General features: G+C 48.1%; 1 protein-coding gene across 2 annotated transcripts in view; it reads right to left on the reverse strand.

Annotated features, from left to right (window-relative positions):
- The window catches only part of SLC24A4 (solute carrier family 24 member 4), a 177,484-nt gene extending 164,724 nt beyond the window's left edge, over positions 1 to 12,760 (reverse strand). For both annotated transcript variants that reach the window (XM_081548183.1, XM_081548182.1), the window contains exons 1-2: positions 11,965 to 12,760; positions 9,660 to 9,770 (exon numbers count right to left, since the gene is read on the reverse strand). In XM_081548183.1, the coding sequence (XP_081404309.1) occupies positions 9,660 to 9,770; positions 11,965 to 12,094 (241 nt within the window). In that variant the 5' untranslated portion in view covers positions 12,095 to 12,760. The remainder of the gene's footprint in view (positions 1 to 9,659; positions 9,771 to 11,964) is intronic.
- Between the last annotated feature and the right edge of the window lie 11,081 nt (positions 12,761 to 23,841).

The following is a 23,841-nucleotide window of genomic DNA, read 5'->3' on the forward strand; positions in this document are numbered from 1 at the left end:
TGAACTGGGACTCAAACCCACATGTCTTCCTTCCCCACCACAAGCTGCCATGTCCAGAAGGAAAGAGATGGTGCTCCCTGGACAGGGCCACTGTCTGGCTGCTGGAAGGCTTTGCACTTATCCTATGTAATCTCGCTTTGGAGGGTGGGGATTGTGAGAGAGGGACAGGGGTGTGGGGGAGGGAGGGGGGTAGAAGGGGAGAGACCAACCCCAAAGGCCAAGCAGGATCTTGGCAGAGCCAGTACTAGAACCCAGACTTTGACTCCCAAACCACTTGATCCTCTGTGTTAACGTATCCATTCCACCCACATAAAAAATCCAAGAATGATCACCCTGATGACATACTGCTCTCTTCCTTGGCCTCCACTTGTGATCAGGGTGGTGGCTCTGCCAACCTGTTGCTGTTCCAAGGCAGATGGTGACAACAGTCCCAAGAAATCACCTGGCTCCTCTGGAGGTTGCCCCTTGCAGGAAAGCCCCTGCCCAGGCTGGACCGCCTGCTCTGCCACCTGGGACAGTAACTGAACCATGATCTCCCTGCCCTTCAGGGATAAGTTCAATTCTTGCTTTTCCAAAGCAGCATTTGCTTTTATATAACAACTTTCAAACTTGGGATGTGTGACTTGTCTCCCAAGCCTGCTGGAGCAGCCTCCGAACAGACGTTAGTTCAGAATCCAGACACTTCATCTCATCTCCGGTACCACCTCACCTCCACACCCACACGGCCTGATGTACTTTTTGCAGCTCTGGGTCCCCTCCTCCTACTCTTGCCTTCTTGTGCTTTCTGCACCTCTGCTCCCCACACCGGGGGCGCATACAGGGACCCACAGCAGTGGGTTCCCGCTCCGTGATCACATGTCCTCCTAACGCAGCTCAATGCCAGTTCCTATGTGCAGGACATCACACCCCCCACACACCCCCTCTCCTCCCTGACCTGGAACAGAAAGGGAAAGTAGATCAGAGCCAGGCTGACCGCAAAAGATCCTCCATCTAACATGTGATCCAATGCATCTGCTTTCCTGAAAATCTAGAGCCTCCTTTTATCTTCACATGCCTCTCAAGAACCTGTCTGCCCTCTCTTCCCCCCAGCCTTCCCTCTATGGGCACTCTCGTGGGCTGAATGCATGCATGCTCAGTCATGTCTGACTTTTTTGTGACCCTGTGAACTGCAGCCCGCCAGGCACCTCCGTCCATGGAATTTTCCAGGCAAGAATACTAGAGTGGGTTGCCATTTCCTACTCCATATGGACTGAAGGTGTCCCCACAAAATTCCTTTGTTGAAGCACTAACCGCTCCCCCTGGCAAAGTAGTGGTGTTAGAGATGGGGCCACTGGGAGGTCACATGGGGACACAAGTCATGAAGGATGGCTTTGGACCTGATGGGATTAGTGGCCTCAAAGGAAGAGCCAGCAGGGTTGTTCTCACTTGCTCTCTCCTGCCACGAGATGATACACACAGGCCAGGAAGAGTGTTCTCACAGGAGCCTGACCATGCTGGTATCCTGATCTTGGACTTTCAGCCTCCAGAATTGTGAGAAAATACATCTCTGTTGTTTAAGCCACCCAACCTATGGTATTTTTGTTATGGTCGCCCAAGCAAAGACGCAGAACCACGAGCCCTTTCAAAAGACATATGTGAAAAGCAGGAAAATCAAACATGACGAAGAAAATTCCTCCAGCATCAATGGGGGGGAACCAAGTTCCTCTCTTCCTTTTCAAGCACAAGGCACAGGATGTAGGGAGCCCAAATGAACAGGAGTGACATGGCAGAGGCAGGGCCACTGATTCTATCTCAAATATGTGGGAAAAGACAGTGAAGAATGGGGGAAGGCATTCCCACCCCAACTGAAAAGCCAAAGGATAGAACACCACCTAAATGCCAAGAGACAAAAACCAGTTTCTCTATTCAAAGGCAAGTTCTGCAAGGTACACCATCCTCCAGCATCCCAAACCTCCAAAAGGTTAACAACAAATAAGAAATGTAAATGTATTTCTAGAAGAGAAAATAAACAGTGTGTGGTAAGATGTTTACTTAACTTGTCCTCATAAAATTCAATTGACAGATAGTTTTCTAGCACCTATAATACACAGGCACTGTGTCATCACAGGGTAAGCAGATTAAAAAAATAATCATGAAAATGGAAGCTGATGTGTGAACATGTGTGTATAAATGCTTCATGGGTATTAACTCATTTAATTCTAACAATCCTATGAAATGAATGCAATTATCACCCCCTTACCACCATCATTTTACGAAAGGAAACACTGAAGTAGCTATTATGGTTTTAAAGAGCAAGTGAGCCTTGTCTTTTATATCCTAGTTGAGAGAGGCAAACAATGTAACAATAGATACAGAGCCTGTTAAAAGCTCAACCAAGAGAATCAGTGATATAGAAGTCTACTTTGGGTTGGGTGATCGGAAAGACCAGTGGGAGCTAGCAATTACACAAAGGACCCCATCTTGGAAGACTGGGGGTGGAGGAGTATGTGGTCCCCAGAAGCTCCAAAAGTCAGCCACAGAATGTGTCCATCACTGGATCTCACAGGTCAGCACCAGGCTCAGGCATCTGTAGCTCTCAGAACCTCCCAGAATCACAGGTCCCACCCTCAACTGTCTTCAAACACTCCAGGTGTCACCACCGAGAGATGTATGGAAACTCTTTGGGTCCTGATGCCGACTGAAGGTTTGTGTCTCGCTGAAACTCTTATGTTGAATCCCTAACTGCCGAATGTGATGGTGTTTGGAGGTGCAGCCTTTGGGAAACGATTATTTGAGGTCATGAGGGTGGAGTCTCCGTGAGGGGATTAGTGCCCTTCTAAGAAAGGGAAGGGAGACCAGACCTCCAGTTCTCTCTCCACCATATGGGCACACAGCAAGAAGAAAGCCATCTGCAAGCTAGGAATGGAACTAGCCAACACCTTGATCTTGGACTTCCCAGCCTCCAGAACTGTGAGAAATAAATGTCTGCTCTTGAAAGAGAAAGAACAAATATCATATATTAATGCATGCATATGGAATCTAGAAAGATATTGCTGATAAACCTGCTTGCAGGGTAGTAATGGAGATGCAGACATAGAGAATAGACTTGTGGACACGGTGGGGAAGGAGAGGGTGGGACGAGTTGAGAGCGTAGCATGGAAACATACACATCACCATATGTAAAATACATAGCCAGTGGGAACTTGCTGTAGGACACAGGGAGCTCAACCCAGAGCTCTGTGACAACCTAGAGGGGTGGGATGATGTGGGAGATGAGAGGGAGCTTCAAGAGGGAGAGGACATATGTTTACCCGTGGTTGATTCATGTTGATGTATGGCAGAAACCAGCATAATATTGGCAAGCAATTATCCTCCAACAAAAAGTTTGAAAAAATAAATGTCTGCTCTTTAAGCCACTCAGCCTGTAACGCTTTGTTCGTCAGCCCAAGATAAGGCGGTTCCCACAGGATTCAGTGTCACTGTCCTTCATTCCTATTTCATGCATTTTGTAAGGAGGGACCCAATGCCTCTGGGGGAAGAAAAATAAATGACTTTTCCATAGACTTCAGTGGTCAAAATGAAGCTTGCTTTGTTTTTTTGTTTTTTGCTTTTTTTTTTTTTTTTTTTTTAGCTTCCCTACATTTAAAAAGAAACCAAACCGTGTTTCAGGAAAATCACTATGTCAGACCAAGTCTGAGCCTTCATTTAACGTTCAGATCCTTACTGAAAGCCTACAAAGTGGCAGGCAGTGTTCTAACCCAGTGCTGCCTGGCCTTCAGTGGGCATGGGAGCCCCCTGGGGGATTCCGTTAGGATGCAGACTCTGACCCTGCAGTAGGTCTGGGGTGGGCCTGAAACTCTGCATCCCTAACAATCCCAGGTGATGCCAACCACGCTGAGCAGCAGGACTCCAGCCCAGCAAGTGCATCAACTCTGGCTTCAACTTGGAATAAGCTGGAGAGGTCTGAACAAGTCCTGATTTCTGGGCTCTACCCCCGGACAAAGGCAATCAGACACTCCAGGGTGGGGCCCGGGCATTTCAAAAGTGCTCAGTGGAGACCTTCCCTGGTGGCACAATGGATAAGAATCCACATGCCAATGCAAGCAACACAGGTTTGATACCTGGTCCAGGAAGATTCCACATGCCTCGGAGTCACTAAGCCCATGTACCTCAACTACTGAGCCTGCGTGCTGCAACTACTGAAGCCCGTGCGCCCTAGAGCCCCACAAACAAGAGAGGCCCAGGCACCACAACACAGAGTAGTCCCTACTCTCCACAACTGAAGACAGCCCACATGCAGCAATGAAGACTCAGTACAACCAAAAATAAATAAAGTGCTCAGTGATCTGAACATGCGGCCAGGGTTAAGAATCACTCTTCTGGACACAGAACAGTGAGCTAGGTAGCCCTCAAGGGGAGACAGATGAGAAATAACCAAATTATTTTAGACAGCAGAGACATATGTCATAAAAACAACATGGGATAACGTGATGAGGTCAGCGGGGGGTGGGGGGGAGGGGGGCAAGCGGGAATTACACTGAAGCACAAATAACAAGACAGAAACACCACCAAGATCTGAGGAAATGACCCCAGGCTGAGTGAAGAGCCCACTTTCCACTTCAAGTCTTAAGGGATGACAAGAGTAGGGTCCCATTTGTGTTTTTAGGATACAAAGCTATCTCTCTGACAGGCACACAGGTTGCACTCCGAGGAGAGAGAAAATAAGACACGCTTCCTTCCTGGAGGTTCTTATGAAAACATGAACTAATGTTTGCTGAACACCTACTGCAGGCAATGTGAACTAATGTTTGCTGAACACCTACTGTGGGCAATGCTCCCGATCTGGGAACTGACACAGCAGGCCATCCTTCAAGTTCCACATGAAGAAACACGTGGAAAGACCACGTGGGGAGACCACATCCCTAAAAGACCGCATCTGGTAGATCAGGAAGGGGGCAGTCTAGCTGGCAGAGAGGGATGCAGGGTGGATGCCTCAGAGGATGCAAGAAACTTGTGGTTCTTTACGGGCAGCTCCTGTAACTGTGTAGAAAAGAAGGCAGCCATCAAATGCCACCTTGTCACCACCCCCCTCCCAGCTAACTGGTAGGGAGTTACCCCAACACTAACTGGTAGGGAGCTCTGGTCTACCTTCATCACAGCAGCCCCAGAACAGGACTGTTACAAAGCCGCCTCCTGAAAATGCCTACCCCTGCAGACTCCCAGGGGGAGTTCAGGTGTTGGAGGAGGAAGCTTCAGTCCCCTCCCTCCAGAGACAGAGCCTGTGACCTAGCTCTAAGCGGGTTCAGGCCTAACACTCCCCTGGCCAAGCAGCTGGCTTAAGGAGGTCATGTGACTCAAGTCACACCAACCCACCAGAACCTCGGGGCTTCTGCAGAAATGCCTCAGCCAGCAGCACTCTGTCCAGCACTTTGGGGTCTGGGAGGACCTAAAGCCAGAGGTGTGGGTCACCGCATGCTAGATGATATCTGAGCTCAGAGACAGAAAGTGAGCATCACAGTTCACCTTTGATCTCAGCCAATAAATCCCCTTTTTTGCTAAACCCAGTTTGGGGAGGTTTTCTGTCACTGCAGCAGAGGCCTGCTTCACCTAGACCCCCAGACTCCGCAGAATTGCCTTGGACTCACTCACCATTCTCAGAGCCCCTGATGCAGGACCGTGAGGCTGCTGCCTGGAGGACCTCTGCAGTCCTCCCGTGTCACTGAGTCCCCTGGGTTGGGACTCTGTCTTCTCTACTCGATTATGATCTGCTTGATGACCAGGACTGCCTCTTATACTTGCTTCTACCTCCACCAAGCGCCCACTTGTGAAATGGAAAGGGGGCTAGATATTCTCATGGTCCCCGGATGAGGAAGCTGGAAGGGAACTCCGGCTTCAGCCCCATCTGGGCGGAGAGCAGGGACAAGTGTAGTAGGGAGGGCATGCGATCAGAGCCAGGTGACCCCAGGACGCTCATGCCAGCCAAGAGATCCTGGGAAGTCACTAAACTTTTGAGCTTTGTGTTCCTCATATTTGCAAAATCACTGAGGTATTTAATGCTGGAAAGGGCACTTTCATTCCACCACCTGACCAATATTTACCGAGTCCTTTCTAATGTGCAAGGACACTGTCCCAGAAACAGTGGATACAAAGCGAACTCTTCGGAACCCTGTGGACTGTAGCCCACCAGGCTCCTCTGTCTATGGGATTCTCCAGGTAAGAATACTGGAGTCGGTTGCCATCTCCTTTTCCAGGGGGTCTTCCCAACCCAGAGATCGAACCCGTGTCTCTTTTGTCTCCTGCATTGGCAGGCGGGTTCTTAACCACTTGTGCCACCTGGGAAGCCCAATCCAAGTGACTTGTTGCTAAACATTTTGCCAGTTTCCCTGCTTCCCTCTTCAAAGGAAGACAAAACCAGGCATTCCTGCCAAATAGGGCTGACTGCTCCGTAGTTAGCAGAATAACTTTTTTATCAGACAGTACACTGAAGAGATAGGAGCAACAGTAGGGCACAGGAGACTCTACCCTGAGAAATGGGGTCCTGACTAAGCCAATGTGTCCAGACTACACGTGACAGGAGCTACAGGAGGAAGACATGGCCAGCCCAAGATGAGAGCTTGGTGGGCTAGAAGTCAGTCCAAAACGCACTCACCCTCTTTACCCAGAGTGAAAAAGTATTCCCCACATGGATGGGGCTGATTTTAGCATCTCAGGAGGCTGGAATGACAGGATGGGCCCCGGCCACAGTTTCTGGCTGTGCACGTGTTCACGGGTTAGTCCCACACACGTGTCAGCCACTTCCTGCTGCTGGAAGAATGTGCTGAGGGAGGTGAAATGATAGGACGGCACCACTGCCCACTGGGTCACCAGGACAGATGGGAGCTCAAAGGGAATATCAGCTGCTTCTCTGCAAGTTCACCCGGTCCCACCCCCATCAAGCAGAGGGTGAACGATTTAGGTTTAGCTAAACCTCCGTGTCCCAAATGGACTCCTCAGACAGCATTTTGAGGGAAGGGAAGTTGATGGTGTCAAAAATAGGCTTTGAGGGAAGGCCCTGGCCTACATAAGTGCATGGAACTAACCAAACACTTCATGCCCAAAGGCCTAGGTTCCAGGACCAGCTTCCCCACTTGAAAGTTTCATGACTTTGAGTGACTGTCTCCTTCCTAGGTATTTACCCACCTGTAAAATGTGGATAAGACTTGCCTATGAAAATAAGGGCTTCCCAGGTGGCACTAGTGGTAAAGAAACTGCCTGCCAATGCAGGAGACACAAGAGATGCAGGTTCAGTCCCTGGGTAGGGAAGATCCCCTGGAGAAGGAAATGGCAACCCACTCCAGTATTCTTGCCTGGAGAATCCCATGGATAGAGGAACCTGGTGGGCTACAGTCCATGGGGTCGCAAAGTGTTGGATACAACTGAGCAACTGAGCACAGCACTGCTTTGCTGGCACTCCCAAGAGAATAAGACTGTGCCTCCTAACCTGCTCCTTTGGCCTGGGTTTCTAGTTCCTTTTTCACACAGCCCCATGCAAAGCCTCACCCGGTTCTTCCAACAACCCTAGAGTAGGAGGCCAAGTTCTATTCTTCCCATTTTCAGTTCAGTTCAGTCGCTCAGTCATGTCCAACTCTTTGCAACCCCATGAACTGCAGCACGCCAGGCCTCCCTGTCCATCACCAACTCCCGGAGTCCACCCAAATCTATGTCCATTGAGTCAGTGATGCCATCCAACCATCTCATCTCCTGTCCCCAATCTTTCCCAGCATTAGGGTCTTTTCAAATGAGTCAGCTCTTCACATCAGGTGGCCAAAGTATTGAAGTTTCAGCTTCAACATCAATCCTTCCGATGAACACCCAGGACTGATCTCCTTTAGGATGGACTGGTTGGATCTCCTTGCTGTCCAAGGGACTCTCAAGAGTCTTCTCCAACACCACAGTTCAAAAGCATCAATTCTTTGATGCTCAGCTTTCTTCACCGTCCAACTCTCATATCCATACATGACCACTGGAAAAACCATAGCCTTGACTAGATGGACCTTTGTTGACAGGTAAGAAAACAGACACCTAAAAAGACTGACTTGCTTGGAAACTTGGTAGAAAAGCTGAGTGGTATCCATCTAAAATAAAACCTCCATAGGGTGTGGAGAAAAAGGAACCCTCCTACACCCTCAGTGGGAATGTAAATTGGTGAAGCCACCATGGAGAACAGTATGGAGGTTCCTTAAAAAACTAAACATAGAGTTACCACGTGATCCTGCACTCCCACTCCTGGGAATATATCCAGAGAAAACTATAATTTGAAAAGATATGCACCCCATGTTCCCCAATGTTCATAGAAGTGCTATTTACAACAACCAAGACATAGAAGCAACATAAATGTTATCAACAGATGAATGGATAAAGAAGATATACACACAAGGGAATATTGCTTGGCTATAAAAAAAAAGAGTAAAATAATGCCGTTTGCAGCAACATGGATGGACCTAGGGATTATCACATCAAGCAAGAAAGAGAAATATCATATCACTTATATGTAGAAGCTTAAAAAATGATACAAATGACCTTATTTATAAAACAGAAATAGACTCACAGACTTAGAAAACAACTTACGGTTACAACAGGGGATAGTGGGGAGGTAGGTGTAAATTAGGTGCTTGGGAGTAACATACACACACTACTATATGTAAAATAGGTAAACAGCAAGGTTTATAGTATAAACCCGTGCTGTATGGTATGGGGGACTATACTCAACATTCTATAATAACCTAAATGGAAAAGAATCTGAAAGAGAAAAGACATATACATATAACTGAATCACCTTGCTGTACATTTGAAACTAACACAACATTAGAAGTCAACTATACTTCAATTTTTTTAAATAAGAAGATAAAACTCATGGTCCCCAAAGAGCTTTCGAATGCATCATCCCATTGAGTCCTTCTCACAAGGAGCCCCAAGTTTGGAAGCCAAAGCTAAAACCTAGGATTGGCCTATCTGAGCTTCCATTCGCTGGCCAGTACAGTGCCTGGGAAGAAATCTCCACCAATCTAAGCAAAGCCTGCGTCTGGCAAGAAGAACAGACAAGACTGGATCCGTACAGCCTCGGACCCCCTGGAGAAGTCTGAAGAGGAACATTAAACCACCTCCCAGGGCGAGCAGAACCATCTCTCAGGTTGTAATGATACCTGGAATTCCTCTCCCAAAGAAGGGGCCCCAGCACCCCAGCGTGTCCCACCCCTGTAGCGACCCTGGGTGGTATGACCTGGGTCCTCCCAAAGTGTCCCAAAGTTCTGGGACATCCTAAAGTGTCCTCTCCCAGAGCAGCTGGGTGTGTTGCCCCTGGAGTTCCATCAGATGGACTCAGCAAGCAAAAGGGAAAGAAAGCAAAGACATCCAGACAAACAAAATGGGGGGGGGGCACAGAACACTGACCCCTTAGGAGCATTATGAGAACAAAAATTGAAAATTGAAAACTTTCAAATGTGACCTTTTCAGTTGTTGGATAAAGAATGTGAGTTGCTTAGCAGCACAACTGGTCAATGTCTATATGTTACCTTTCAACTCCTTATCGCTACCCTTTCCCATTCAGGGTCACAAAACCATCTATTCTCAGCTCTGGTTACAATGGTCTACATGCATACCATCTTGAGGCCAAGTCAAATGCCTTGGGAAGAATCTCTTACCCGGATCTGTGCAATTCTTAGCTGCCTCAGTCCCATTCACCGGTGCCATCAACCTTCTATTTCTCCATGTGTCTGGGAGAACAGATTCGCTCACAGAAGCTGTTCTGTGCCCTGGATTGGAAAATAAGTCACAAACACCATTAGATCAACATGGCACCTACATTCTCACAATGGCCTTATGGCATATATCTAGCTCTGTCAGCAACAGCCCTGTTGGACTATTTAAAGCCATCTGCAGGGAGTGATACAGTGACAGGAAGCACGGAATCACCTGCTCACCTACAGTAATCTGTTTCCTAGATCTAGTTCATTGTTTCCAGTAGTCCCTCATGCACTGGAGAAGGAAATGGCAACCCACTCCAGTATTCTTGCCTGGAGAATCCCAGGGATGGCGGAGCCTGGTGGGCTGCCGTCTATGGGGGCGCACAGAGTCGGACACGACTGAAGCGACTTAGCAGCAGCAGCAGTCCCAGATAGGCCACCATGCACTCTGACCTTGGCCTAGATTGCTTTGGTCTCAGCCACTCACAAGCGCAATACAGGGTTTAGACAGGTGACCATTAAGTTCTTAGCCAGTAAACATGCTCAGGTATCCCTGCCCTGAAGGATGAAGTCAGCAAACAAGTGGAGAAAGTTGATGGGGTCCGGCCCAGGACTTTGCACCCTTGAATGTGCATACAAATTACCTGGGAACCTTGTTACAATGCACATTCTAATTCAGTAGGTCTGGGCCGGGACCTGGAATTCTACACTAACAAGCTCCCAGGTGACACTGATTCTGATGGTCCAAGGGCCATACTGAGTAACAAGGAAGATCACTGGTGTGGATGCTGATGACCAAGTGTAGTTGAACTCCTAAAGGCCTTCCTGATCCAGCAAATAAAAAATAATTCTCACTTTAAGACCTTTAAAGTATTCATTTACCTCTCCTGAGGTGCACACTGCTTCAGCTGGGTAATAATACCTCTTCTATAATGCTGACATCTAAGAGCCTCTAGGTATTTTGTTATTTCCAGTGTGTAATTGAGGGAGAAAACACACCAACTTGCCCAATTGCAAAGCACCAGGTACTATGGTGTTCAAATAACCTTTCTGGATTTCTTTTGGAAAGGGCCAGTTTTGTTTAATCTTTCATCCTCAAATCACAAAGTTTGAGTTTTGAAAAGCTGTATAAAGTTTAATGAAGTTCCACCTGATTTTTGTCAATCAATATGAGCGTCTCTAAATTGTCCCTAACTACTCAAGAAGGTACCATCTGCTTTATTCCCCATATCCTGATTGTTAAATCACAGCATTTACTTCGTTTTCTTAAATGTTTGTAAATACACACATATATACATATGCACATATATGTATAACTGAATCACTTTGCTGTACACCTGAAACTAACACATTATCAACTATACTTCAATTAAAAAGTTGAAATAAAGTTGCCAGAGAACATTAAAAAATAGAATATTAAAAACAATACTAAAGGGTCCTCAGCATCCATAAAAATGGGAACGTTAGCCATCCTGAATATCTTCTGAAGGTTCCACCTGGGCTCACATCCCCTACTCCATCCCTAACATTTTTTGTACGTTTCTTTTTCTCTCCATCTTAAATTCGCATATCCTAAGCAACTCCCAAATTTCCTTGTCTCTTCTCCGATGGAAGGCGTGTGGATAGTGGTTCCAGGCACCAACACTCTAATTCCGCGGGGATTAAGAGGAGTTGCAAAGTGATTTTGAAACACAGCAGCAACCTCCCCAGGGGACAGACTGCCCCACCAGTTTTAGGGTTTGGAGAGGACACGTGAGGACACCTCGGGCGCCCCTTCGGCAGGGGCGGGGGCGAGAGCAGAGACTCAGTTCCCAGCCTCAAAACCTGGGTTTTCGAGGGACGCGGAGAGCCATCTTCCATGCTCTGCAAAATTGGAAGGCGGTCCATTCAGTCTCGTCCGCCCCAGGCCAAGAGAATCCACACATGGACCTCGCCGCTGAGCTGCCCACACTCCCTGGGCACCCCCAGGGACAGAACTCTGGCGCCGAGGGGCCAGTGGTTCATGCTTTCGCCTTAGTAACACAGACCTGCAGCCGCGTTCTGAGCCCACAGGGGCCGCGCGCAGCTCAGGGGAACAGACACCAGCGCTCAGAGCGTAGCCATCAGCCCTCCTGGGTGCGCTCTACCTGCCCGATGGGGAGGGGACTGGATGAACCCCTGGAGCTAACCTGGCTGGAAAGAGAGGGAAGACCTCCCAGAACTGCCCAGCGGTTTTCCAGCCCAAACCCCCCAACTCCCCGGGCAGGCCCGCACCATTACCTACCCCAGCTGCCAAAGAGGCCAGACGCACAGCACACCAGGGCCAAAATCGCGCACACGAAGCCAACTTGCTGCGGCAGCATCTCTCGCCTCCTGCGAACTTTGCGCGGCCCAGGGAGCCCGCGGAGCGCCATCCCGCAGCGCCTGGATGCCGCCTCTGACAGAAGATGAGGAGCCCCAGCGGCTGGAGTGCTATCTGGGGCCGACCGGCGTGGACTGGAGCGGGCGACGCGAGGCTCAGCGGCTAGGGGCTTGGGGCCAAAGGTTCATGGCCCGCGGGCGAGCTCGGCAGGGAAGCCGGGAGAGGAGAGAAGAGGTGGGGGCGCGCGGCGCGGCCGGAGCTCAGAGTCCCGCGCGCGGTGTGCGCGCTCCGCGCATCATGGCTCGGTGGCAAGGAGGCGACGCCGGCACGGTGGCGCTGGCGGCCTCGGGTCGCAGGGCTGGCGCAGTCCCGGCGCTGGTGCCACTACCTGCCCGCTCAGCCTCGGCGCGCTCGCCCGGCCGCAGTCCTGGAAGCAGTGCCCGGGGGCGCCCGCGGGAGCACTCAGTGCGCCCCCGCGCGCCGCGCCGCCGCTCCCACTCGTAGCATCCTCCCCCTCCAAGTTTGGCGGCGGTCGCCGGCCAGCGATGCTCCCCTGCTTCCCTGCGAGCCGAGCCGGGCCGGCCCAGTGCGCTCAAGTGGGGAGGCAGACTGGACGCGAGGGACCTGCGACCCTCGCCGCGAGCCGCCTAGAAGTCGGCCCTCCGGGGGCGAGCTCTCCCCGGGAACTTTGTCTCCGGCGGCCGGCGCCTGCGTCTGCGAGGCCGTGGCGCATCCCGCCCGCAGCTCTCGCCTCCCTTCTCCTCCCCTCCCGCCCCTCCTCCCCAGCACGTGTACTCCTCCCCAAGGGCGCACCCGCCGGTGCGCTCCTCCCTTCCCCGGCGAGGCCCAACTACTGACCCGCACAATCGCCCTCCTTCTCCCATTTTCTCTCCCCCCGCCCCTACGGAGCGAAACTACCCCTTCTCTAACCCTGCGGGGCTGCTACGGAGAGGAACAGGTTATGGCACCGCAGGGACTCTGGAAACGAGGGTTTCTGTAGAGCGGTCGCTCTAGTCCGGGCTCTGCACGACCCCCGAGGCGACCTGAGGCCCCCACACCCCCACGGGGCGGGAGATGCAGGAGAAGATTAATTGCTCGAGCTGAGCTAACAAACACGCTTGCACCAAGCCAACAAGCGCCCGCGCCCTCGGGGACCGGCTCCTGCAGGGCTCTCGGGGCGGGCGGGGGAGCCGGCGGCGGGGGCGCAACGCTGACCTGCAAAACGCAGAAGACCCGCTGGAGAGAAACCCGAGAGTTCTGCCGCCCCGCCGCGGAGAGTTGAGCTTTTGATGTTCTGGAGACGTACCGCTTCACGGGGCTTTCTGGGTTTTGTTTTGTTTTTCCTCCTTCTCACTGATCGGCCCTCTAGTGTAAACCTCTTTAAAAATGGGGCAGGAGGCAGAATTTCAGAAGAGCAACCGCTGAGTTGTAATCCAGGTGCAAGCAGGTGGTGGGGACCTTGAGCGAGAGGGCCTCAACCCCTGGGAATGACTTCTTTCCCTGGCCATCGAGCACCTAGTTAGAGCGTGCTAGGGGTTAAGTCCATTTAAAATCCTTTTTGGAACAAGGCCAGGTCTGTTTAATTAAATAAATACACACCCACCGAGTGCGGGATCAGTGCCAAGTGCCAGTCAGAGAACAAAGCAACCAGAATAAGTGTACGATCCAGTTCCTGCTTTCAAGGAACCCCAAGTCAAAGGGGAGCCAGACCCTTAGATAAATGCTGGTTTAACAGAGTCAGTTACAAAAGTCACTGTTTTTGCAGAATGTGTGTTATTTTATTTATCATTACTCAAAATGTGGTCCACAGCAGCATAAGCATTGCCTGGGAGCTTGCAAGAAATTCAGGCTCTAGGGTTCCAGCCCAGACCTACTGAGAATGTAAATTTTTAACCAGACCCCCTAAGAGGTTTGTGTGTACATTCAAGTGTCAGAAGCATGACCCTTTCAAATCTGTCCCACTGATTCTAGTGGGAAACCATCTGCACAGCTCCTCTCAGACTAAGCATTGCTTGTGTTGGCCTGGCATAGTGACACAAGTAAGAAGTACCTGGAGGGCCAGGGGAGGGAGAGGTTTCACTAATTATTTTCCGTAGTCCCATTTCAGTACCCACGGATACTGAAGGCATGAACACAAGACTAATTGCAGTGGAAACCCCTAGAGTAAATGAGATGGAAACAGCTGGGTTGGCCTTGTATAGAACAGCTCAGGGTTCTGTTTTGTCTATAGAGCAGCCTTATCATTGAGGACCTCCCTCTATATGGGTGACCTCTACCAAGCATCCCTGCCGGCGACCAAAAAAAAAGCACTTTTCATATGTTTGAAGAATTTTCTTAATGACCAGGCTGTACAAAGATTGCTATTTAGCAATAGCAAATAAAAAAACCATAAAACAGTGTTAAATGTGGCATTTGGAAAGCTATCAAAGAGCCGATGGCATCCTATTTTTGCCAAAGGAGAAAGAGTTAAAGTGATAATATGCTTTCATCCCATCCACAAGACAGCATTCAGGTCATATTGGTTAAGGCAACTCTAATGAACAAAATGGCATATCATACATGCACCTCAGTGTTTATTGCAGCACATTTATAATACAATAGCCAAGACATGGAAGCCACCTAAATGCCCATTGACAAATGAGTGTGTATAGAAGATGTGGTATATTTGCACAATGGAATATTACTTAGCCATTAAAAAGAATGAAATAATGTCATTTGCAGCAACATGGATGGGCCTACAGATTACTAAGTGAAATAAGCCAAAGACAAATATTATATATCACTTATTGTAGAATCTAAAAAATAATACAAGTGAGCTTATTCACTTGTATTAGAAAATAGAATTAGACCTGAAGACATAGAAAATAAAATTATGGTTACCAAAGGAGAAAGTGGGGGGGGGGTGGGGAGGACAAATTAGGAGTTTGGGATAAACATATACACACTACTGTATGTAAGATAGATAACCAATAAGGACCTACTGCATAGCATGGGAAGATATACTCAATATATTGTAATAACCCATAAGGGAAAAGAATCTGAAAACACACACGCACATACACACATATATACATATAATTGAATCATTTTGGTGTACAGCTGAAACTAATACAACATTGTAAATCAACTATATTTCAATTAAAAAAAACTTACTGAAGCTTTAAAATGGGATCTTATTACTAGGATTCCCAGGTGGTTTAGTGATAAAGAGTCCACCTGCCAATGCAGGAGACTTGGGTTCAATCCCTGGGTTGGGAAGATCCCCTAAAGCAGAAAATGGCAACTCACTCCAGTATTCTTGCCTGGAAAAGCCCATGGACAGAGGAGGCTGGCGGGCTATAGTCCACAGAGTCGTGAAGAGTTGGATATGACTTAGACACTGAGCATGCAATATTTTCTTAAAACTGTTGTCTATGGAGCTCATGTAGGGCTGGCGAAAATAGACATTTCTGAATAGAAAACAGGCCAAAGGAGTCATCAGGTCTGTCTTTAAACATTTAACCTGCTCTTTAATAGAACGTTTCTTTGACATCTTTCACCTGCTCTCAGTTAATAGAACCCTTAGAATAATTTCACATGCACAAATGGATTCCTTTTATTTGACAGTTTAAAAAGCAATTCATTTGAAACTGTACTTTTTGCTTCATTTAAATAGTGCCCATTACCAAATAGCCTTTGCTGCTGTTCTAATGACTCACCCTGCAGAAGAGAGAATTGGATCTTATGTTCCTTTCAATTCAAAGCATCCAGGAGCATTCTCTAAGCAGGGCCATGGAGACAGATGGAAAGTGCATTTCTGGGTTTGTCTTCATTAGCCTAGTTCTGGCTTCAGTGATGTTGGATTCCAAGTATTCCCTCTGCAAGAGTGTTTTCTGTCATGTGACACAGTACGAGACCGTCCATGTGACCAGTTTTCACCATTTTGATAGGAAGGCTCAGTTGGTGGAGATAAGTAAAATATTTTTTTTCTTAAAAATTCATTCCTATGATATGAAGAGCCTCACCATTTAATTCTTCTTAGTTTTTGCAAGTTTACCAGAATGACTTTCTCTATGAATTGTAACTCTTCCTGCTCTGTCTTCCAAATGGCAGTATCAGTTGGCAACACCTAGGACAGCAGTTTTCATGCTTCAGAATCCAACTGCTGAGCCCCACCCCAGGGTTTCAGCTTCAGTAAGTCATGTACGCATGTGAGAGCTGGACCATAAGGAAAGCTGAGCGCCGAAGAATTGATGCTTTTGAACTGTGGTGTTGGAGAAGACTCTTGAGAGTCCCTTGGAATGCAAGGAAATCCAACCAGTCCATCCTAAAGGAAATCGGTCCTGAATATTCACTGGAAGGACTGATGCTGAAGCTGAAACTCCAATACTTTGGCCACCTGATGCGAAGAGCTAACTCACTGGAAAAGACTCTGGTGCTGGGAAAGACTGAAGGCAGGAGGATAAAGGGACGACAGAGGATGAGATGGTTGGATGGCATTACCGACTCAATGGACATGAGTTTGAGCAAGCTCCGGGAGTTGATGATGGACAGGGAAGCCTGGGGTGCTGCAGTCCATGGAGTGGCAAAGAGTCAGACATAACTGAGCCACTGAACTGAACTGAAGTCTGGGGTGGGGCTTGAGAATTTGTATTTCTAACAAGTTCCCAGGTGAAGCTGATGCTGCTAGTCCAGAAACCATACTTTGAGAGCTACTGGGCTAGGTTATGCCCTGGTAACCATAACAAATGGTAAAACAACAAAAGTTTGCTTCAGGGTAGCAGAATATTTGACCCCAAAACATGCCACTTTGGCATAAGGATTATTTTGAGCTGAAGATAAATAAGAAGAAGCAAATACAAGAAAAGCTTCCTCTACTTGCCTTTCCCCTATTTGCCTAATTGTAGGAAAGAAATTTGTAGAGATGTCCCCCCTCCTTTCTACCAGGAAGGACAGAAGTTAATCACTGGGAACAACTCTAGATTCTTATCAACCCAGGAACAGCACCAGAGGAATCTAGCTACAAACTTTGCTAAAACTCACACTTATCCACCATTGATCTCCCCTTATATTTTTGTTGTTGTTGTTGTTTAGTCACTAAGTCGTGTCCAGCTCTTTGTGAACCCATGGACTATAATCTGCCAGGCTTCTCTGTCCATGGGATTTCCCAGGCAAGAATACTGGAGTGGGTTGCCATTTCCTACTCCAGGAGATTGTCCTAACCCAGGGATCAAACCTGCATCTCCTGCGCTGGCAGGCAGATTCTTTACCACTGAGCCACCGGGGAAGCCCTTACATTTGCCTTCCCACAATTTGCCACCCCTAGAAACATAAAGTCTTTTTCCTTTGTCTTCTCACTCCTCTGAAAGTGTACCTTTTATAACTTTTTATTTTATATTGGAGCACAGCTGATTAACAATGTTGTGAGAGTTTCAAGTGGACAGCAAAGGGTCTCAGCCATACATATACATGTATCCATTCTCCCCCAAACTCCCCTCCCCTCCAGGTTTCCACATAACACTGGGCAGAGTTCCCTGTGCTATCAGTAGAACCTTGTTAGTTATCCATTTAAAACAGCAGTGTGTACATCCCTGACTATCCCTTCCCCCCAGTTTCCCCCTGGCAATATAAATCTGTTTCTGTTTCATAAATACGCTCATTTGTATCATTTCCTTTTGGATTCCACATTTAAAGGATGTCATATTTTTCCTTCTCTGTCTGACTTACTTCACTCAGCATGACATTCTCTAGGTCCAACCATGTTGCTGCAGATAGCATTCTTTCATTCTTTTTAATGGCTGAGTAATATTCTATTATATATATGAAATTACTTTATATTTATATTCCATTGTATATATGAAATGTACATTAGAATGTTATGTAAGCCCAAGTTCTTACCACCCTTTGAATTACTCATTACTGGATAATCCCATATATATGCATGATGCACATGTTAATAAACTTGTTTGTTTTCCTCTTGTTAATCTGTTTTTTGTTGGTCTAATTTACAAGGGCCCAGCCAATGAACCTAAAACAGGTGGATAGAAAATAGTTTTTACTCCCCTATGTTTCTTGTCTATAAAGAGGTGTGTGTCTTGAGGGCAGTTACTTGGGTACTTGGGAGCAGCCACAATCTCAAAGACTGCTGCTTGTCATACCAGCGGGTAGAAAGCCCTCTAGAGGATCTTCAGCTAGCGGTGGAGGGCTCTGGGCTCTGCACACCACTACTCACCACTCATTGGCTAAAGCTAGTCACATGGCCCCAGCATCGTGGGAGGGGCCAGAAGTGGCCTTCTTTCCCTGCCAGGCTGAGCTCTGCACTCTGCAGTGGGCAGCCCCCATCACAGCCATACCAGTGCAAACCTCAATCCACTTCCTTGCTTTCTGGAGCTTTTCTTGTCCACCCCTTCCCCCTCCCTGATAGAGTTGGTCCAGCTTGTTCCAAAGCCCCTGGCGTGCATCTCCAGTATAGCACTTCTATCATGTATTTTCGTGAAATGAATGAGAGTATCTTTCTCCTCCTGGCCAGTGAGGACTTCAAGGACCTGCCGTCTTATCCGCAGCTCTGAACACAGTGCTCAGCACATTAGGTGCTTAATAAATGAAGCATTTATGGAATGAATAAATGAACATGTCTCGGTTACAATGTGAAAAAGATAAAGAATACTTGCCTTTGTTAGGTGAAGCCCGCTCTCACCATCACTTCAATGCCACCCCAAGTTCCCATTCATCTTCACTGTCAAGGTCACCAGTGACCTGTGGATACATCTCAACACAGTTGGACACTCTGAACACACCCTTCTTACAATAGTCACATCCTTAACTTTCTTAATAGTGTGTGCTTATAGTTTTTCTCTTCCTTCTCCAACCAGCTCTTCCCCTGGTCCTTCGTGCCTCGGTCCTAGGCTCTCTTTTATTCTCTTTTTACACCCCTTTTCCCAGAAAAGCTCATCAATTCTCCGGTTGAAGTTATTCACTCTCTGCTACTGACTCATAAGTCTATATCTGGAGTCTTTTCAGGAATTCTGAGCCCTGTGTCAGGAATCTGGGACTCATTCTTGTCTTGTCTTCCTGCATCTTCCTCACTTCCCTCCAATCTGTTGTCACTTAGGCCTCAGGTTTGTCCCCTTCTTGTCATCCCCATATCAGCCCTGGCTCCATTCCTCACCTGCATTCCTGAGAAGCCTTCTTAACCAGTCTTTACATCACATTCCTTCCTCCATCCAGCAGCTGTTGTTGTTGTTCAGTCGCTAAATCATGTCTGACTGTCTGTGACCCCATGGACTAGAGGACGCCAGGCTCCTCTGTCCTTTCGTATCTCCCAGAGTTTGCTCAAATTCATGTCTATTGAGTCAGTGATGCTATCTAACCATCTCATCCTCTACCACCCCGTTCTCCTTTTGCCTTCAATCTTTCCCAGCATCAGGATCTTTTCCAGTGAGTTGACTCTTCCTATCATGTGGCCAAAGTATTGGAGCTTCAACTTTAACATTAGTCCTTCCAGTGAATATTCAGGGTTGGTTTCCTTTAGGAATGACTGGTTTGATCTCCTTGCGGTCCAAGGGACTCTCAAGAGTCTTCTCCAACACCACAATTCAAAAGCATCAATTCTTTATTGTTCAGCCTTCTTTATGGTCCAACTCTCATATCCGCACATGACTACTGGAAATGACTACCCAGCAGCTAGGGTAAAGGAAAAATCCAGTTATGTCCTTTGCTCCCACAGAATCCTCAGAGACACCCTGCTGCTTTCAAGCTAGACCTCCAGCTCCTGAACTAAACAAATAAGATACTGCTTGATCTAATCAGTACTTTCAACATTGGCTGCATTCAATTCACCTGGGTTTTTTTAAACCACCTGGGGGTGGGAGCTGGGCATTGGTATTTCATACAAGCTGCAGACAAGATTATTTTACCCAACCTGCTCCAGAACCTCCTGGCCCCTCCAGTTCAGTCTTTCATTATTCCCTTACTTTCACTCCAGGCTCCAGCTGTTCAAACCTCTTTCAGACTCTTTCTTGCTCTTCAAAGGTGACCCTTGTTTTATTTTCCATGACCAAGCCTTGCCACCTCCAAAGCTCGCGTTTCCTGGTGGTATGGACTGAATGTTTGTGTCCCTACAAAATTCACATGTTGAAACCTATTGTCAAATTTGATAGTGTTAGGAGGTGGGGCCTTTAGGAGGTGATTAGGTCTTGAAGGTGGGGCCTTCATGCATGGGATTAGTACCCTTATAATAGCACCCCTGGAGAAGGAAATGGCAACTCACTCCAGTATTCTTGCCTGGAGAATTCCATGGACAGAGGAGCCTGGCAGGATACAGTCCATGGGGTTGCAAAGAGTCAGACATGACTGAGCAACTAACACACACACACACACACACACAATAGCACCCCAGAGGGCTCCCTCTCCCCTTGAGGGGACACAGCAAGAAGATACCCATCTATGAACCAGAAGTGGATCTCATCAGACCCTGAGTCTGCTGGACTTTCCTGCCTTCAGAACTCTGAGAAATAACTTTCTGTTGTTTATACTTGCTATGTGTACTTATGTTAAAGCAGCCTGGACTAAGGCACCTGACTAACTCTTTCTGTTGCTTCCAATCTTAAAGGATATATCACTTCCTCGGAGAAGCCTCCCAGGACCACTGAAGTCTGAGTTAAGAGCATCCTCTTCTATGTTTTTCTGGTGCCTTGTACTTCTGTCAAAGAATCCATCATGCTGTATTGTAACTGGCCATTTCCTTGTGTGTAGCTTCCAGCAGACTCCAAGCTCTGTGAGGACAAGAACCACTTCTCCCCTGCACACTCCCAGGCTTGGTAGATGCTCAGCAAATACAGATGGAGGGAAGAGACAATGTTCCACATTCAGCAAATACGACTTGATCTGTTTCTCCCATTGGCAACTGCCATATGTGGTGTTTTCACCATCTTGTGTCCTTTGACTCCCATAATAGCCATGGAGAACAGGCACAGCCAGAATTAGCACCCCCACTTTATGGATGCTTCAGGAAGCTAAGCATCCTCACCATTAAGTGCCCTACTTAAGGTTGCAGAAGGAGTTAGAGGTACAGCTAGGATTTGAAGCCAGTCTTCTGCCCATTCCCAGATGGCTCAGTGGTAAAGAATCTGCCTGCCAATGCAGGAGACATGGGTTTGATCCCTAAGTTGGAAGGTTCCCCTGGAGCAGGAAATGGCAACCCACTCCAGTTTCTTGCCTGGAAAATCCCATGGTAAGAGGAGCCTGGTGGGCTACAGTCCATAGGGTCGCAAAGAGTCAGACACCACTGAGTGACTAAGTACACACATACTCTGCCCACTAGCCATACCCGTCACCTACCACACCAAGCCACAGCTCCTCCTTCTGATAGGTCTCATAGGTGTGCTAGCCAGTTCACTGGGTAGGCATAGAAGGCCATGCACAATGTCCTTGTTTACTGCCTGGGTCAGCTCCTGGTTTCTAACTATGATGGGAACTCCCAGCCAAGGCCAGCTAGCAGAGGAAAGAAGTTTAAACAGTAAACAAAAAACCGTGGCAAAGAAATCCAGCACTGGAGTGTTTGCTGACAAAATCCGTCTAGTCAAAGCTATGGTTTTCTAGTCATCATGTGTGGATGTGAGAGTTGGACCGCAAAGAAAGCTTATCGCCGAAGAATTGATGCTTTTGAACTGTGGTGTTGGAGAAGACTCTTGAGAGTCCCTTGGACTGCGAGGAGATCCAACCAGTCCATCCTAAAGGAGATCAGTCCTGGGTGTTCATTGGAAGGACTGATGCCGAAGCTGAAGCTCCAATACTTTGGCCACCCGATGTGAAGAACTGACTCACTGGAAAAGACCCTGATGCTGGGAAAGATTGAAGGCAGGAGGAGAAGGGGAGCTGGTAGGATACAGTCCATAGGGTCACAAAGAATCAGATACCACTGAGTGACTAAGTACACACATATTCTGCCCATTAGCCATACCCATCACCTACCACACCAAGCCACAGCTCCTCCTTCTGATAGGTCTCATAGGTGTGCTAACTAGTTCACTGGGTAGAGATAGAAGGCTATACAGGATATCCTTGTTTACTGCCTGGGTCAGCTCCTGGTTACTGACTATGATGGGAAATCTCAGTCAGGGCCAACTAGCAGAGGAAAGATGTTTAAACAGGTCCATCTAGTCAAAGCTAGATGAGGTGACTGGATGGCAATTGGATGGACGTGAGTTTGAGCAAGCTCTGAGAGTTGGCGATGGACATGGAAGCCTGGTGTGCTGCAGTCCATGGGGTCGCAAAGAGTTGGACACGACTGAGTGACTGAATTGAACTGAAGAATGTCTTAGAGTGCCTTCACTAGAGGCTCAGCGGCAAAGAATCTGCCTCCAATGCAGGAGCTGCAGGAGCTGTGGGTCAGGAAGATCCCTTGGAGAAGAAAATGGCAACCCATTCCAATATTCTTGCCTAGGAAATCCCACAGACAGAGAAGCCTGGCAGGCTATAGTCCATGGGGTCACAGACGAGTCGGACATGACTTGGTGACTGAACAACAAGAGTGTCTTTGAGAACAAGTAGTTTCTTTTATGCAAGAGTCCCCACAGGGCCATCCAGGTTTGTAAGGTAGCTCTGCTACTCCTCGTCATGCAGACTCCTGCCACGCTGCGGTTCTGCCATCCTCCAGGGCATTCTCAGCATCTTCATGGTCAAAGCTGGTTCACTAGTATGTCTGGGTTACAATCCACAGGATGGAGGAGGGGAGCACAAAATAGAAACACTCGGTGTCAGAAGTCCCAGCCCAGTCTGTGTCACTTCTCACAGTCCACTGGTGAAAAACTTAGTCACATGATCAGCCTACCCAAGGAAGGCTGAAAACGCCTACCTGAGCAGCCTGTGCCCAGGAGGATCCTGTTCCTGTGGAAGCAGAGGAGAATGGATTTAGGTGGGCAACTATCAGCCTCCGCACAGATGTCAAATTGTGACTTAAGGAGACTGAGTGACTTGGCCAAAATCCCCCGGGTAACCAGCCACAGTCCAAGTCTCCATTCCAAGGTGCAGACTGCTGAGTGCCCTCCGCCCACTGCCTCTGATCACCTGGCGCTTGTCAGTCTGAGAGTAGAAATGAGGCAGGTAGAGCTGACCCCAAGGGACAGTTGGAAGAGCTCTTTGGCAAGGGACGTGGCTCAAAGGTGCCTCCAATTTAGACCCTTGCTAATTTTCTGCTGTTGGATTGACCTCTCCGTGCTCAGTATATAACATGGCATTGCACAAAAGCTGGGTTTTCCTTTATAACTGGTGTACCACTCAGCCAAAGACTAGAGCAGCTTGGGTTCTTGTTTTTCTGTGGAAGTGCTCTATTTTGTTTTCACTTTTCTTTCTTTCTAATGGCTCAGACCTCAAAAGCCCTGACTTCTCTGCATCTCCGGAAAGGCCTGAATATACGGGGAGAAATGTCAGTCATGTCAGGAGGAAAATGACAAGGGTGGGGAGAGAGGGTCAGAGGAAGTGTTGGAGGAGATTTTCATCAAAGGGAGAGGGACTCAGCCACAAGGGGAATTAGTAAGTGCCTCTGGACCACGGGGACACACATGTCTCCAACTCAGGTACACTGTCAGCAAACCACTCCCCACCAGAAACCAATTTCACATGGCGAGCATCCTCTTAGCTCTGGCTTCATCAGGGAGGGTGTTACAGTTTGAGTTCTAATAAGGAAAAGTTTCACTTTGCCCACTTCTCTAAAACCCTCGCGGAGAAGGCAATGGCACCCCACTCCAGTACTCTTGCCTGGAGAATCCCATGGACGGAGGAGCCTGGTAGGCTGCAGTCCATGGGGTCGCGAAGAGTCGG

The sequence above is a fragment of the Giraffa tippelskirchi genome, chromosome 12 (genome assembly GCF_054371585.1).
Source record: "Giraffa tippelskirchi isolate mGirTip1 chromosome 12, T2T-mGirTip1v1.2.pri, whole genome shotgun sequence".
Classification (NCBI taxonomy): Eukaryota; Metazoa; Chordata; class Mammalia; order Artiodactyla; family Giraffidae; genus Giraffa; species Giraffa tippelskirchi.